The 18,441-nt window shown below is 41.7% G+C and overlaps 2 protein-coding genes and 1 long non-coding RNA gene across 3 annotated transcripts in view; 2 read left to right on the top strand and 1 right to left on the bottom strand.

Moving 5' to 3' along the window:
- LOC125298155 (histone H3-like) overlaps positions 1–18,441 on the top strand; it is a 781,614-nt gene that overhangs the window by 676,908 nt on the left and 86,265 nt on the right. The window lies entirely within an intron of this gene.
- LOC125298198 lies at positions 7,720–11,984 on the bottom strand. The gene is made up of 3 exons (XR_007194185.1): positions 11,839–11,984; positions 10,525–10,627; positions 7,720–7,758 (listed from the first exon to the last, which is right to left on the bottom strand). It is a non-coding gene; the product is annotated as an uncharacterized LOC125298198 (long non-coding RNA).
- The window catches only part of LOC125298149 (B-cell receptor CD22-like), a 21,527-nt gene continuing 16,038 nt past the window's right edge, over positions 12,953–18,441 (top strand). Inside the window, exons 1-2 of the mRNA XM_048248857.1 lie at positions 12,953–13,291; positions 13,664–13,871. Of these exons, the coding sequence (XP_048104814.1) occupies positions 13,238–13,291; positions 13,664–13,871 (262 nt within the window). The 5' untranslated portion in view covers positions 12,953–13,237. The remainder of the gene's footprint in view (positions 13,292–13,663; positions 13,872–18,441) is intronic.

The raw sequence follows: 18,441 nt of genomic DNA on the forward strand, positions 1-18,441 counted from the left end.
TTCAAGTCAATGGAACTTCATATAATTATTTCCTGTAAGGAGTCCAAATCACTCTGCCCATATACTCCATGCTTGGATTTCCAAAAAGAACATGTAAAGTACTGACCAATTCAATGAAAGCCCCAATGTGCCCCCACATATGACCTACACGATTTAGGCCAAATGTTTTTTTTTTTTTTTCTGAGTGTTTGCCCATGTCCGACCTGGGTGGTAAATTCAAATTGGCCTCATAAGTGTTGCCCATTCTGAGCCTATGCATTTCACATTAATTACCCGTTTAGGACCTATATGGATTGCCCACGTGGGTTTGTTCAGGTTTGCCCATATCCAACCCGAGTGGCTAACCCTAATGGGCCCCATATGTGTTGCCCAGTCTGAACCCAATTGTTGATTTCCCATTAATGACCCACATGGCACCAACATGGGAAGCCCACATGGGTTTATCCCAGTTTGCCCATGTCTAACCCAAACATTAAATACAACTGGGCCCCATTGGTGTTGCCCATTCTGAGACCATATATTGGGTTCACATGAATTACCCATCTAGGACCCATATTTATTGCCCACGTGGGTTTGTCCAGGTTTGCCCATATCCAACCTGAGTGGCTAACCCTAATGGGCCCCATATGTGTTTCCCAGACTGAACCCAATTGTTGATTTCCCATTAAGGACCCACATGACACCAACATAGGGAGCCCACATGGGTTTATCCCAGTTTGCCCATGTCTAACCCAAACATTAAATACAACTGGGCCCCATTGGTGTTGCCCATTCTGAGACCATATATTGGGTTCACATGAATTACCCATCTAGGACCCATATTTATTGCCCACGTGGGTTTGTCCAGGTTTGCCCATATCCAACCTGAGTGGCTAACCCTAATGGGCCCCATATGTGTTTCCCAGACTGAACCCAATTGTTGATTTCCCATTAAGGACCCACATGACACCAACATAGGGAGCCCACATGGGTTTATCACAGTTTGCCCATGTCTAACCCAAACATTAAATACAACTGGGCCCCATTGGTGTTGCCCATTCTGAGACCATATATTGGGTTCACATGAATTACCCATCTAGGACCCATATTTATTGCCCACGTGGGTTTGTCCAGGTTTGCCCATATCCAACCTGAGTGGCTAACCCTAATGGGCCCCATATGTGTTTCCCAGACTGAACCCAATTGTTGATTTCCCATTAAGGACCCACATGACACCAACATAGGGAGCCCACATGGGTTTATCCCAGTTTGCCCATGTCTAACCCAAACATTAAATACAACTGGGCCCCATTGGTGTTGCCCATTCTGAGACAATATATTGGGTTCACATGAATTACCCATCTAGGACCCATATTTATTGCCCACGTGGGTTTGTCCAGGTTTGCCCATATCCAACCCGAGTGGCTAACCCTAATGGGCTCCATATGTGTTGCCCATTCTAAGCCCATATATTGGTTTCACATTAATTACCCATGTAGGGCCCAAACGAACTGCCCACGTGATATTGTCCAGGTTTGCCCATATCCAACCCGAATGGCTAACCCTAATGGGCCCCATGTGTGTTTCCCAGTCTGAACCCAATTGTTGATTTCCCATTAATGACCCACATGACACCAACATAGGGAGCCCACATGGGTTTATCCCAGTTTGCCCATACCTAACCCAAACATTAAGTACAACTGGGCCCCATTTGTGTTGCCCATTCTGAGACCATATATTGGTTTCACATTAATTACCCATCTAGGACCCATATTACATTACATTACATTACATTACATTACATTTGGCTGACGCTTTTTAACCAAAGCGACTAACAACATGGTAAACAGTAAGTTTTAGAACAATTCTCACAATTTTAGGACAGTTTCAAAAAAACATTAGAGTACAGTAAGAATAAGTGCGTCGGTGAGTGCTGTTTTTAGCAGTTACTTGTCAGTTTAAAACGGCTGGTGAGTGCTAGGATCAGTAAGACTTGTTGTAAGTTTTGCTATGAGAGTAGATGTTCTCTAAAGAGCTGGGTCTTCAGGAGTTTTTTGAAAGTGGAAAAGGATGTCCCTGCCCTTGTAGGAACTGGCAGTGTGTTCCACCAACGAGGAACAACAGATGAGAAAAGTTTGATTGGCTTGAGCGCACGGGTGGTAGAGCTAGACGTCGTTCGTCAGAGGAGCGCCAGCGGTCTGGAGGTAGTGTAAGTCTGTATGAGGGCATTCAAGTAGGTGGGAGCAGAACCGAGACTACTTTGTAGGCAAGCCGTTAGAGACTTGAATTTGATGCGGGCCGCCATAGGTAGCCAGTGTAGCTGGATGAGCAGCGGGTAACATGTGCCCTTTTGGGTTGGTTGTAGACCAGAAGCCGCTTACCGCTCTGGATCATCTGAAGTGGTTTCACTGCGCGCAGGCTGGGAGACCTGTCAGGAGGGCATTGCAGTAGTCGAGTCGTGAGATGACTATTGCCTGAACCAGAAGTTGGGTAGCATCTTGAGTCAAGTAAGTCCTGATTTTCCGTGATGTTGTAGAGTGCTAAACGGCATGACCGGGCGACTGAGGCAACATGATCTGAGAAGTTTAGTTGGTTGTCGAGAACAACTCCTAGATTTCTTGCAGTCCTGGTCGGTGAAACAGACAGGGAGTCAAATTTGATGTTGATGTCGGGTGTATGGTAGGTTTAGCTGGGATGACCAGCAGTTCAGTCTTTGAGAGGTTCAGCTGGAGGTGGTGTGCCTTCATCCATGTAGCTATGTCTGAAAGGCAATCTGAGATCCGTGCTGAAACCAGGGGGTCGCCAGGTGGAAAGGACAGATAGAGCTGTGTGTCGCCTGCATAGCAGTGGTATGAGAAGCCGCGCTTAACGGATAATCTGTCCCAAGGAGGTGGTGTAGATAGCAAAGAGGAGGGGCCCAGCACTGAGCCCTGGGGACCCCTGTGGTGAGATGGTGAGGCGGATAGCTGACCAAGCCATGATACGTTAAATGAGCGTCCTGTGAGGTAGGATTCAAACCAGGAGAGAGCAGAACCGAGATTCCCATGTCAGCGAGTATAGAGAGAAGGATACGGTGATTAACCGTGTCAAAGGCAGCCGATAAGTCAAGCAGAATGAGTACTGATGACCGAAGCGGTCGCCCTGGCTTCTTTTTAAGGCTTCTGTTACAGACAGCAGAGCCAAGCGGGTAGAGTGGCCGCTTTTGAACCCAGACTGATTTGGATCCAGAAGGTTGTTCTGTGAAAGGAAGTCAGAGACCTGTTTGGAGACTGCTCGCTCAATGCCTTTGGATAGGAAAGGCAGTAGTGAGACAGGGCGGTAGTTCTCGACTTGAGCAGGGTTGAGAGAAGCTTTCTTAAAGTAACGGTGTTACCCGGGCCACTTTGAACGCTGTTGGAAATGTGCCGGAGGTTAGCGAGGCATTGATCACATGTGTGATAGCTGGAGCGATGGTCGGGCTGATGGACTGAAGTAGGCTCAGAGGGGTATAGGGTCCAGCGAGCATGTGGTAGGACGGCTGCATGTCAGGAGTCTGGACACTTCACTCGAGAGAGCGTGAATGCTGAAAAAAGATGTTCCAGCAGTCCCTAGAGGTTGTAGGAGTGTGGTATCTGAGTCAGATGCTGAGTGGGCATGTAGAGAATTGACTGCTGATTGCCGCCACTTTGTTTGTAAAAAAATGAGGCGAGGGTATCTGCAGTAAGGCTGGATGGAGGAGGAGGCAGCTGAGGGTTGAGTAGCGATTTGAAGGTTGAGAAAAGTTTTCGAAAGTGTCTGTAGCTGTTGATTTTGTCATGGTAGAAAGCAGTCTTAGCAGCAGTGATGCTGGCTGAGAAGGAGGTCAGGAGTGTCTGGTAGTTTTTGAGGTCGTCAGCTAGTTTGGATTTGTGCCATTTCCTCTCCGCGGCTCTGAGTTTGGTGCGCTGCGATCGGAGGGTATCATTTAGCCATCTGCATATGGATTGCCCACGTGGGTTTCTCCAGGTTGGCCCATATCCAACCCGAGTGGTTTACCCAAATGGGATCCATATGTGTTGCCCATTCTAAGACCATAAATTGGTTTCACATTAATTACCCATGTAGGGCCCAAATGAACTGCCCACGTGATATTGTCTAGGTTTGCCCATATCCAACCTGAGTGGCTAACCCTAATGGGCCCCATATGTGTTTCCCAGTCTGAACCCAATTGTTGATTTCCCATTAATGACCCACATGACACCAACATAGGGAGCCCACATGGGTTTATCCCAGTTTGCCCATGTCTAACCCAAACATTAAGTACAACTGGGTCCCATTTGTGTTGCCCATTCTGAGACCATATATTGGTTTCACATTAATTACCCATCTAGGACCCATATGGATTGCCCAAGTGGGTTTCTCCAGGTTGGCCCATATCCAACCCGAGTGGTTTACCCAAATGGGATCCATATGTGTTGCCCATTCTAAGACCATAAATTGGTTTCACATTAATTACCCATGTAGGGCCCAAATGAACTGCCCACGTGATATTGTCTAGGTTTGCCCATATCCAACCTGAGTGGCTAACCCTAATGGGCCCCATATGTGTTTCCCAGACTGAACCCAATTGTTGATTTCCCATTAAGGACCCACATGACACCAACATAGGGAGCCCACATGGGTTTATCCCAGTTTGCCCATGTCTAACCCAAACATTAAGTACAACTGGGCCCCATTTGTGTTGCCCATTCTGAGACCATATATTGGGTTCACATGAATTACCCATCTAGGACCCATATTTATTGCCCACATGGGTTTGTCCAGGTTGGCCTATATCCAACCCGGAAAGTGGTTTTTAATAATGGGCTTCATATGTGTTGCCCATTCTGAGCCCATATATTGGTTTCACATTAATTACCCATTTGGGACCCATATGAATTGCCCACATGGGTTTTTCCCGGTTTGCCCATATCCAACCCGAGTGGTTAACCCTAATGGGCTCCATATGTGTTGCCCAGACTGAACCCAATTGTTGATTTCCCATTAAGGACCCACATGGCACCAACATGGGGAGCCCACATGGGTTTATCCCGGTTTGCCCATATTTAACCCAAACATTAAATACCAATGGGGCCCATATGTGTTGCCCATTCTGAGCCCATATATGGGATTCCCATTACAGACCATAGTAGGACTCATATTGGAAGCCCACATGGGTTAGACAATGTCTAACCCAAGTGGTAATCCCTCCTGGGACCCAGTTGTGTTGCCCATGCTGAGCCCATATAAATGCTTTCCCACTATTTACCCAACCAGGACCTACATGGGTAGCCCACATGGGTTAGCCCACATGGGCCCTTCTTGGCTAACCCATATGGGCCCCTTGAAAAATGCCCACCTCTAGCCCATGCCCACCTGGTACCCATGTAGCCCATGTAGAACCCATGTGGGCCCCAGATATACATGTTGGCTGGGAACCGCACTATGTAAGTCGGGTAGCGGATCTGTAGTTCGATGGAATGAGACATAAGAACATAAGAAACTACAAATAAGAAACTACAATAAAGACATAAGAAACTACAAATTTGACTTGCGTTTGATGTCGCAATACATCGTACATCGTACGTAAACAAATAGTGTGGGAAAAACAGAGGGAAAGTTCTTTGGTGTTGCTTTAGTCAATGGATGCTATCCATATCAGTAGCAGCAACCACTATTGTATATATTTTAAAATACATTAAATTTAAAATGTGACTATATATTTTTATATCTAATGCACTGAAACTGTTTGGTAGTTTTACATAAATGCTATTTGTTTTAAACTATGTTCAGATTGAGCATTTTAGATACATTAGAAGATTAGAAGACACTTCTTACACATGTAATTGCTCTGCACAGATGCTCCAATGAATACCTCAGTGTCTGTCAGTCCCTCTAATGAAGTATCCAGTGGAGATTCAGTGACTCTAACCTGCAGCAGTGATGCCAACCCACCTGTGCATGACTACACCTGGTACAGACAGAATGGATATGGGACATTCCGTGTGGATGCTGGAAAGAAGATCAATTTTACTCTGGATATTGGTGATAGTGGACTTTATTTCTGTGAGGCGTGGAATGAAGTTGGCTCTCACAACTCCACTGGAGTGGAAATAACGTTTGCAGGTTTGTGTCTAGAAGACGACTGATAGACATGTTTACATTATTTTGCAGACACTTTTTATCCAATGGGACTTACATATGTCAATTGCATTACAAAGGCCATTGTCCCCATGACTACTTGGGGTTAAGTGCCTTGCTTAGGGGCACAACGGTAGAAGTTGGGAATTGAACCCACAACTTTTCAGGTTACAGCACACTATCCCAGCTCCTTAACCACTACACTACCAGCAGCCCATGTTTAATTATAACAGGAGGGTTCACGTGGGGCAATAGGCAGAGCAACCAATCTGAACCGGGGCCAGTTTTCCAACAGCATCGTAAGCCTAGTTCGTCTTATTAGTATTAGTGAAGCACCTCATAGTTTGGAGAATCCTGATCCTAAAAATCAGACTCAGAATGTCATCACAAGTACTCTGCAACATGACCGGGATCCTTACAGTAATTGTGGAAAAAACGGTATAAATCCAGTATTTGTACAGGCAGTCACATACTCTGTTTCCCTCTATTGCCTCCTGATACCGTCAAACTCATGCCTTTTCCTATATTTCCACAGAGCTGAAAACGTGAACTCATGTTCCACAGCACTTGTCATTTTGAGTCTGTTAAAGGTACACTATGCATGATTTTCATAACCTTTACGAAGCCATTTATGGTAAACAAACTTGTAATAGGGGAATCGTTCACCTAGCATAGCCATACAGCACAGCCAGCCAGCCATTAATGAGAGAACCAGCCATGCAACGCAAGAATAGCGGCCCGAAGACATCTTGTCAGAATCTGTTGTTAATCCTTCACCTCCACAACAAACCATTTTCATTGTGTACAGGGGGAACAAGCCACAAGAAGTAGGCTATTTACAAGGGCAGAGTAAAATTAAGAGTTTAGTTCTGAAACGCTATATCATCCATTTTAATGAATTTTCCTAACTCAATTTAAAACAACTGTTTTCCTTGTAATTTCAGTGGAACTGTATTGGGTTATTGTTACTCAATCAACACAACACTGTTTTTTTTTTGTCAAAAAATACCCGGACCTGCATAGTATACCTTTAAAGGTGTCCAATGCAGTTTTGGTATCCAATGCACTTTACACATTGGATAATAATCAGAACTTCACATGAAGACAAATAGGTAAATGGATAGATTTTTTTACATAAGTAGATTAGATAGACAGGCAGTAATGTTGACAAAATAAAAAATACAATCATTTTCTACAATCATGTGATGCATGTGTTTGTCTGTGTGTTCGTGTAAGCATGTCCCCTGTCATACATGTATGCTATCGGCGTTATGTCTGTTCTTTCCATGCCTTCCCATTTCTCCCTACAGCGCCATCATGGTGGATCACAGGAGAGTTCTTGGCGATGGTCATTCTGTCCGTGTTGGCTCTCTTCATTTTGGGAGCTGTGGTCATCACGTGCGGGTGGTGATAGTGATATTATTACACCTGGTGGGCAAAGGGCAAAGTGCACCTACAGCTAATTTAATAACTAGGCTAAATTAATTTGCTAGTTTAAAGGGGAACTTGGCAACTATTTCAACGTAATAAACCAGTTTAGAAATTATTTGGATGGTTAAATTACCTGTTCCGGTGAAAATGGTGACTTTTCCCGCTGCCCCTAGCATCCCCAGGCGGAAAACCAACCTTGCAACATTGAGACTACCGTCCCGGAAAGAGAAGTGAGAAACAAGAAACTTGTTTTAAATCGTGTTTCTTACCTTGTAACATCCACATTGTCTACCGAACTTATGCTAACCGTTTTGCTAGCTTGTAAACAAATCCATGTGCTTTATCATTACCTTTTTCCACAGTTTGAAATAGCATAATGTGCAATTTCTCCAGCAGAGGGGGAAATCCTGCCAAGTTTCCCTTTAACATCAGGGGCAAGACCTTAAGCGCAAAAACTGATGTGTCAGCTCAATACTCCCACATGCCACACAATAGCTATAATTCATGGACAAGATCTTCATTTTTTTAGAGACTCTGCTCTTTGCCTTCCATTTGAATAAATGACCTTCATGTATTTATCATCTTTAGCATGAATGAAATGAAAGCAACGCATCCAACTGCTGATTGTGTAGATTGTGTAGACATTTACATCATATTTGCATTCTTGCATGTCACCATCTCGCACATTCTTGCTGTCTTGTTCAAACAGGAGGAAGAAAGTGATTCTAAGTAAAGATGTCATGGGTAAAGCAGATGATGGTAAGGTATTTTCAGTGACTGAGTAATGTACTGTATGAACCTTTTGATACAGCTGTATCACATGTCTGACATGTATACAATATGGATTTTTATCAACACCATTGACCATTGATCAACACCACTGATAAGATAAGCATATATGCAGATTCAATAGCAGTAGTGGAGTAATGAGTATATCCAAGGTAGAATGAACAGATAATCAATCAAGCACATGGCCCTCCTCAGCTCAAACAACACATGTGATCTCCCCTTCACCAGCATAACAGCGGCATCTTCTACTGCAACGTTATAGCAACGGTGTCCGACCCTGCGCTATCCATGACGACCTCTGACCCCATGGATCGCGTGGATGATCAGAAGGACGTTCTCTACGCCAGCGTTCAGTTCGTGCCCAATAGCAAGCGCGAGGCAGACTGGAGCAGCAGCAGCAGCATAGTGATAGAGCCTCAGGGCAGACAGCCAGAGGAGGAGACGGTGTACGCAACAGTGAAGGTGTCTGAAGGTGTCTCACCTGTACGCCTGAAGACTCACTGAACACACAAACAGTCATGTCAGAAGATGGAGGATGATCCTGAATTTAATTGTTTTTTTTTCTCCTGTAGCTTTGTTTCGTTTTTGGGGAAGGAGTCGTGAGCCCCCCGCAACAAATATTGTTTTCTTTGTGGAATTTTGCAGGTTAAATATAAATGCACTTTTTTTTTTTATACACTGGAACATATCACTGACACTTGTTATGTGATTTCTTTACTAAAAACATTGCTGAACTGCTTCAATTAAATTTTCTTATACTTATTTCTGATTCTCTATTGTTCTCTATTGTTTTACCAAAGCGACTGGTTTCGCCTTGCAGGGTCACATATCTCCACTCCGTTACACATTCCATATGTATGGGGAATGATCCCTCTACCTGTCAAGGTCCGTGGATAAACTTTAAGTCACACCGGACACGCCCACAGAGAATCTATAAAACACCTGCGCTGGTGTGGAATCAGATAGTTTGATCAGAACATGTCTCTGAGCGGCCTATAGAGACTGGAGAGACAGTCTCTCTTCACTCAGAGAACCTAGGTTACAAAATCACCAACCGCTCTCTATCTCTCCACTCCGTTACACATTCTATATGTAATATTCCATTCCATGTAACATTCCATATGACACACAACGAGAAGACGGTGCAACTCATAATCCAGAACACCATAGTGCCAATGAACTACTTACAAATTTACACCATTAACATGCCCACCAAGGTCAGGCCCCCGCAAGGCACACAGGCAAAGCCCCGAGGGCAGAAGGGCCACCTAGGTTGGTCCGCAAGACGCAAGACCCACCTAAGGAACCACAGATTAAAGCCCTGCAAGACGCAAGGGCCAAAATCGTGAAAGGGAGGCCACCCCACTCAACCCACAAGAGGCAAAGTCAACCAGGGGGTCAAGGGCTAGCGAACCCCCAACCTTGGTCCACCTGTAAGTCTCTGGTTTACCCGTCGGTGCATGTTCAGGTACCATAAGAGTGTTTCCCTTTAGATTTCTTGAGAACAGATGACTTTGACCTGCCAAAATGTGACATCACTTCCCACAGCTGAATGCATCATATCAAACGCTGTCATCCACATTCTTGGGGTTCATGAAAGTGTAGGGAAGCCTAATGTCTATCAGCACATATTTGATCACTTGCTACTAGTAAGCAAAAAATATTATTTTTAATGAATGCACACTGTGTACACTACAAGGTACTTTCATACATGGAACTATAGGCCACCCTACACATTATTGTTAGTTGTGTTTAATGATCAGCAAAATGTATACAATTTGTGATAGGGGTACCTTCTGCAATTACATAATGTTGCGCACGCGCGCACACACACACAGACATAAATAATCTATGTTATACCACTGCTTAGTTGAATTTCCTATTGTGATCCAGAGTTTCACAAATTATTTTTTTCTGATAATTGCAAATTGTTGATTGTTGGGCATATCACATTTGTATATTAATTTGCCGAACTCGTTGTCAAGTTTAAATGAACTGTTGATCAGAGCTATAATATAGCGATCTGACAGATGTTCGGAGCATAGCGACATTGTAGCATATGACTGAGATGGCCTTTAGCTCAGTGACAGAAAAATAATGCACTTCCGAGGTGTAACAGCACCCTACTGTTAACCGAACGCATTGTGTTGTCCATTATCCCATACTTAATCAAATTGATAATCTTACTTGCTGATGATGCTCCACAGTTGCATGCCATCATCTCTGTAGTAGTCAGAGATGACTCAGTCAGTAGGTCAGGGAGCACGCCGCACACTTCAGCAACTTCCACCTATTGCATAATACAGGGAAAGAATTGAAGGGGAATACAACACAGAATATGGGGTGATGATTTACCATGTGTGTCTGACACCATGGGCTCAACAAACACAATGTGTTTAACCATTAACCATGCAGTCCTAGGCTGGCAGTATTAACAAGCCAACTGAGTCAATGGAATTATTGGCAGCTTAATGTCTATCAGCTTGTCTGTCAATTGTGTGTACACTATTACCAGAATTACATGTTATTGTTAGCTCTGTTTAATAATCAGCACAATTGTATACAATATATGAAAGGGGAACCTGGCAATTACATAATGTTGTGCACACACACACACACACACACACACACACACACACAAATACACAAATGCCAAAATCCACCTATTGCATAATACAGGGAAGTAATTTATGGGGAAAATCACACAATATGGGGCTAATCAATGATTTTCCATGTGTCTTTGTGGCACCATGGGCTCAGCAAACACTGTGTGTTTGATTTAACAAGGAAACAGTTACATTAACCATGCAATCCTATTATCCTGATAATATTAAGGTAGATAATCTTCTGAATAGCTTTTTACCCAGGGTTTTTTTTAGCCCCAAACAAGCCAAGTGAGTTTTCCCAGGACTACAATGGAATCCTTACACAGTGGTTGAATCTATACACTCTTAGTTTGAATAAAACCTTAACCTGGAAATATTTATTGCGTCATCGATAGTCCTGGCAAATGTTCAGCCCCAAGAAATAAGATTGACAAGCTACAGGGAAATGTTCACACACAAATACTTGCATGTTGTATGATGTTCATAGAATCTATGCGCACTGACTTGGACAAGTGTGACTTTTGATATGCAAGAGGTGACACTATTGGCGCTGCATACGTTCACAAATTTCTAATTTATTTACTGTAGCTTCCACCAGTCTGTGATTATTTGCTATCTTACATTGAAATGACTTGGATGAACATGTGATACACTGCAATACACTATAGACAGAATTATTAGAAAATGTGTGCTACCAACATGTGCCTCTACTCTCTACTCTGTTGAAATAAACATATGAATGAAAAAACAATATCAATCTGTTGCTCCATGTAGGCTATACACCTTTAGAACACTTAAACAACACTTCAACAAGACTACTTTATAACCAGACAATAAATATGTTTGTGTTTATGTTTATGGTGTTTGGCAGATGCTTTTGTCCAAAGTGACTTACCGTGTATAAACACTACAGTATTAATTGAGAAAAATAGTTTCAAAGTTGAAAAGTTGTAGCAATTACAACAATATTATAAGTGATACTATCAATTTAAAATATCAACAATGAATTACAAAAAACAAAACAAAAAAACAAACATATAACTCGGCAAAATAAGTAATTAATTAAATGCAAGGTGAATAAACAAGTCAGACATCACAAAACATTCTCATGGAAGCAGAGAGACAGTATGGCTTTCCCCTAGTTTACTCAAGAGCAGAGCAAATAACTGATGTCATTGCTTTGGTTACTGATTACTGATTTTTTAATTTTTTTTTATTATTTTTAAATCAAGGTATGGTCATGTGATCACAGTCTATTAAAACAGAGAAAGCCTGTCATATAAGACTGCACTACGCCTACCCGTCTTCCTCACAGTCACAGCAAGTTGGTTGCAGTTTTTCTTTTATCCGATAGGCCAACGTTTTGGAAGTCATTGTATTGTAATGTGAGTATTGGTTCATGAATTTCTGTGATTCTTGTGTCTTGTTCCACAACTAGTTGATTGCTATAAAATGTGGTATTTTTTCCCTCTTTTGGCTTGATTTGTCTCTCAAACAATATGTGTAAAATATCATCACATTTAACTTGTGATCACCCATCTCTTAGTTATGTCATCAACCGCTTGGTAAAGTACACATGTTACAGTTGCCGCGTTGACATTTAGAGAGCAGTCTATTCAATGCAATTCTTGTAATGTAGACTGCTCTTTTAAACAGGCAGATGCAGTCATGTTTCTTAGAAGAGGATATGTCTTTTTGGTAATACACTTTTTGCACTCACCAGGTAAGACATCTTTTAATATATTTTATTTGTGTTCCATAAATTCTATCGGTTTTGTTTAGAGCATTTTACTGAAATATCTTCCACTACATACATCCTGTCTCTTGTGTGTTGATAAATTACTTTAGGTAGCAGTGAAGCAGACTATCATTTGTGTTACTAGTATTTTGGGTTCATGGTAGGGCACAGTTAGACATCCTGTCCTTTGTGTCTACATATTGCTTACATACATATTTAATATAGCAGTAATATAGCAGTAAACCAGACTGTACCATTTGTGTTACAGGTGTTTGGGCCCATTTCTCTACATCCTACACTCCGAGGATGGTCTGTGCTTTGGCGGGCTCATCTATACATGTGGACTGCACATACACATACCCCGGCCACCTTTATGTGAAAGAAACATTCTGGTATCGAGGATGTAGCAGTAATGGAGAGATGAAAGACCTGAGTCAAGACAAACAGTTTAAGGGTCGGATCCAATATCTTGGAAATAAAAAAAGTGACTGCAGCATGACGATAAAGGATCTGAAAGACAGTGACTCTGGTGAATACTGCATCAGGATCATAACAAATGTATTGTGGGAAAAATGGTCGGGAACTCCTGGAGTTGATCTCTCTGTTTCAGGTAATTTTAAAAATACTTTACCGTAATGCGTTAAATTTGTATCTTACAATAACAGAGGAATATGAATAGAAGAAAGAATAGAATGTGCCCATTGCAATGTAATCCTCAGGGTAACCTTCACTTTGAATTTTTATAATAACAATATGTCTCCTGAAAATTATTTCAGAGTAGGCCTAATATCCTACTCCTGAAATTAGCACTGATCTCAAACACATAATTTTGTTGATTTGTGCTGACATTAGAAATACAACAATCTATTTAGATATTTCATTTACATATTTCATTTATCAAAAGTGACACACTACATTAAATGTGCTCTCTGCTTTTAGACACTTTATAGATTGTAAACAGCGGTTCTGTTTGATTCTGTAGAGCTGCAGGTATCTGTGGCCTCAGATACAGAGCAACAACCCCACCTACATCTGGTACAGGAACTCACAGCCTGTGAGTAACAACCATGCAGTCGTCAACAACATCCTGCTTCTCAAACCAGTCAGCAGTGAGGATGCAGGCAACTACTTGTGTGTTGTGAAAGGATACGAGGACCATCCCTCGCTTGCAGTGCCACTCAGTGTCAGATGTGAGTAACTGCATTTCAAAAGTACCTATCCTAACCATTTCAAAAATACCTATCTGACCCTCTGTAACAAACTGTTGTACATTTTTCAGTAACTACAATATGGTATTGCTTTTTAGATGTCACAGCATATTGTATTCTGGGTATATTTTTACTATATTTAACTACACTGTAAAAAATGACACAGTAGGAATGCATGAAAAAAATGAGGCAACTTATTACACGTGAATATATTAGGGAAAAATATAACCCTATTATTTTTAAGAATATAGACTTTAACAAATCATGGACATTTACTTAATTATTCATGTATGCAAAAAAAAATGTGTAAAATATCTCAATGCAATTAAGCATATTCAAAATAAATCAAGGACATTTCCCTGATTTTTTCTGGTTAATTTCGCATGATAAAATCATGTGTAATATAGTTGCCTCACTTTTTTTGAGCAGTTATGCATGTTTTAAATAAGTCTATTACCATACATTTTAAAGGATGTGGTGTATATACACAATTAGAGAATCAGTATTTCATTTAACAGCATTTATTCAGTGTAAATTAAACCTGACGTTGAGAAGAAAAAAAAATAACAATAGCTTGGGCATTAAAAAATATTCAGATAACTGACAGAGATATAAAAAACATATCATCTTCATCAACATCTACACAAAATCCTCCAACTCTCCGCAAAAAAAAAAAGCATATATGGTGTCTGGCCGCTCAGCCAAACTGAGTAATCCGGGACAAAGGGGCCTTGGTCAGACAGGTAACCAAGGACCCAATGGTGACTATGAATGAGATCCAGAGTTCCTTTGAGAAGATGAGAAGTGTAAAGAAGGACAAGCATCAGTTCAAAATTGTTTTTACACAACAATTCTACTACCAAATTTAGGTTTTTCTTGTCACGGCAAGTTGTGTAAGAGGCTATATGTGCACAATAATGCTTATACTTTGTTTTTTCACATTACAAAACAAAACGTACCCATGCATTTCAACAATGTGGCTGACCAGGATATGATGCTGTCTTGTGCAGTGTGTCAAGGTGCTCAATCTCTTATACTCCTCCATTGTTTCCTCTCCCCCTGAACTCTTCTCCAGAACCTCCTGGACCATCTATGGGTAAAAAAGAAACAATAACGGTGATACACTTGTAAAGAGAAAACTTACCTGCACCCTCTAAAAACACAGGAGATTTTTTAAAGTGTAACTCAAGAGTACAAACAACATAGGGTCTATTTATGATAGTATGGTAGCAAAATTGTGTTAATTGGTGGAGTTTTGAGCAAGACCGTTTTTTGCGTTAACACTGAATGGGCTTACAGTGAAAGGTAAGGGGGCAGCAAGCATGTCGAAAAAAACAAACGCTATTTTAAACCACTGGAAGTGCTCAAAATATAATTACACTTGGTAGTGTGGTGAGGGTCTCTACAGACAAACTAAAGTATTATAAACTTTTGAAAGTGTACAGGGAGATTATAACAAGACCTGTATCTGAAACTGGAACTGAAAATTGCCTATTCGTGTTCCGTTAACGTCAAATGAGCGGGCGCGTTCGATCTTGCAGCACTGGATCTGCAAGCAGATCTGGCTGAATCTAAAAAGCATGCCTTACGTTCAGCCAGATCTGTGTAGTGCTGCAAGATTGAACGTGCCCGTTGATTTGACACTACCGGAACACGAAGCCAGGCTTCCGCATTTGGAGGACAGACAAGGATTTCTCCTAGTGAGATTTTACTTTTAAATGCTCACCCATTTGACCTTTTCTGCTGCATCCCCTATGGCAGAGGTGTTCTCTCCTGCACCAGGAGATTGATGTCCCTTGTCTGAAGAGGACCTCTCCATATCACTTCAGAAAAGTGAAGAATTTAGAGTAGAAGAACCGGCTGGCACAAATTCGGCAAAAACACAAAATTGAATCTTAAAGGGTTGCTTTAAGAATTTAAGAAATTCAGTTTCCAATTTTAGTTAATTTAATTCAACTAAAGGGTAACAAAATCTTACCTTATTTACCTTACCTTACCCACTGGCCAAGTGATCTGATATCAGATGCATGCAAACATTGATTTCAAATTTATTTCATTCAAATACTGTATGCGCATGAACACTAGCTAAGCTCACATAAAACCTCACCTTCTTCAATGAAACTTTCATAAGAAAAACCAGGCTGCAGTTTGAGGTACTTTTTTAGTCCACGGTACTGGACCTTGATGAGCATTTTGCCAACCCTGTTGCCAACACAAGAACCACAATTGACTATCAGCAGTATCAACTAACTAGCGATACCGAAGAAGGTTTAAATACAATGGCCAGCGAAGAGGAAAAATTATGCAAGCTTATCTTTCTTTTACGGTCTATGGAGCTCCGCATTGTAGGTTACATGCTATTCATTGTGTATAACATGATTGTCACTTGGAGGAGACTTCAGACTTGTAGATAACTTACGTTAGTATAGTTAGCTAACCGCTGCTAACGTGCTAGCATCGTCACGTCAGAAAAGCATGGGGCTGTGGACAGTTGTGTACATGTGTTCACCATAAATTAACAAAATTGAAGTGGCTCTGCAATGTAGGCTATGTTTCCGTTTATTTACAGTAGCCTAAGCCTACCATGTTCCTTACATGACATGACCCAGTGTTCTTGTAACATGCAGTCAATCTAGCACAGTGAATCACACTCACCTCCCGTTTAAGTTTGTAACAAAGCTAGATATTAATTTTTATACACGTCTCCATGTCATACTGGAATCTTTTTGATGATTCTAAATTAAATCTGATCCGTGGCTCTCCAAAAGTAACCTGACCCTCGCCAGATGAATTTCGCTCCGCCTAGCTCCACTCATCCATCTGGAACCGATCCATTGGAATGGTGTTTCAGAAGACTGGGCCTAATCAAAAAATGCTTGCATATGATTGAATAAGCCACTTGTCCGTCATCTATTGACATGCTACTTCAACCACTCACATCGAAGCCAACCCGTGACGCTGATAACCATGGAGGTATTATATATAACTGGAGAGAGTGACTAAGTCCCGCCTCCATTCATTTCAATGGTAGGCTAGCTACTTCAGCCAAAAAAGCATGAAATTGACCGCAGCCATCTTTACGAAAATGGCGTTTCATGGGTGTTCGTTTCCGGCACCAACTAGAATTAGCCTATTAGATTCCACCTTACAGACGGAGACAACGTAAGGTACAACGGTATGTCGTTGATGAAGATTGGACATTCCCTCAGAGGAAAAGAAGTTAAAGGGGAACGCTTCACCTCGTTATAAGCATAAATTCATTTAATTGGTTGTGATAACATTTTGGGAATGGTGGTAAAGTTGGCCCTGTCTCTGAAGTCCTAGGTTATTTAATGTGATGTTCATATGTGATAAAAAACTATGCGAATCAATATTGTGTCACTTTAGGCTTCACAAATAATGATCCCTAAATACTATATTTGGACAGGTTGTAGGCCTATTACGCAATAGGCTATCCAACGAAAATGACAATTAAGTAGACATGGTATGTAGGAAACGTGTGGATAGCTGGGATTTTAGCTGCACCCAGTGTGAATTTGCAGCTTGTTAAGCCTAGGCTACATTTGCAGGCAGACGAAATGAAGCCAATGCAAGTTAAACTTCCGATAGAAGCGCACATCCCTCGGGTATTGTGGTTCGAGCAGGCATAGAGTCTGCAACTGTTGTTGGACATTTGGCTTTTGCCTCGACTGGCAGCCTGAACATTTAAATCAAATGCATAGCCTAATCATGTCAATGTTGCAAGAAAGCAAACAAAATAAGTCATTGACATTTGTTTAGTTTTAAATCACTTGGGGAGACATATGTTACATGATCCAGACGTTGCATTCTACAGAACTACAGCCTGTGCGTTTTAGTCTTCATACACAATGCAATGAGTAGCCTAATAATTGGATATAGGTCATTGCTATGCATCTGCCAAAGTGTATGGTCATAGTCAGTTACTTGTAATTGGCACCCCGCATATACGGCAAATAATAGCCTAATATGACAACATTAACATTTTTCTTTTATTTACCACAAAGCCTAAACCATGTAGGCATTAAGTCAAGTATCAGTAGCTTAATCCAAGTAGTTAGTTGTTTTATTTGTCGTCTTCCAGAAATGCAAACCAACATGGACGCGCGAGGACGCTCGTGCCCAACACTAAACTCGTGCATGAGCTGTCATCTACCAATCAGCATGTAAAAACTGGTGCCGGAAGTTGCAACCATGTAACGCCATGTTTTCAAAAATGTCGGCGGCCAAATGCCATGCTAAGTGGCTGAAGCTAACCCTTCAAATCCTGACCCCCTGCTGATAACAGTCTCACGGTCGCTTCTCCACTATGTTACATCTATGAAACTCCCGCCCTGCGTCCTGATTGGCTGAACCATAAAGTCGGTTGCAGAAATCACTCTCAATGGAAGAGGTCCCAGATGGATGTGAGTGAAGCTAGGCGGAGCTAAGCGGAACGAAATTCATCTGGCGAGGGTCAGTTTACTCCAAAAGAGCCATTAAGATGTAACATTGACAGACAGCCTGAATATCACTCGGAATGTCAGTCACCAGT

The sequence above is a fragment of the Alosa alosa genome, chromosome 7, assembly GCF_017589495.1.
Source record: "Alosa alosa isolate M-15738 ecotype Scorff River chromosome 7, AALO_Geno_1.1, whole genome shotgun sequence".
Classification (NCBI taxonomy): domain Eukaryota; kingdom Metazoa; phylum Chordata; class Actinopteri; order Clupeiformes; family Clupeidae; genus Alosa; species Alosa alosa.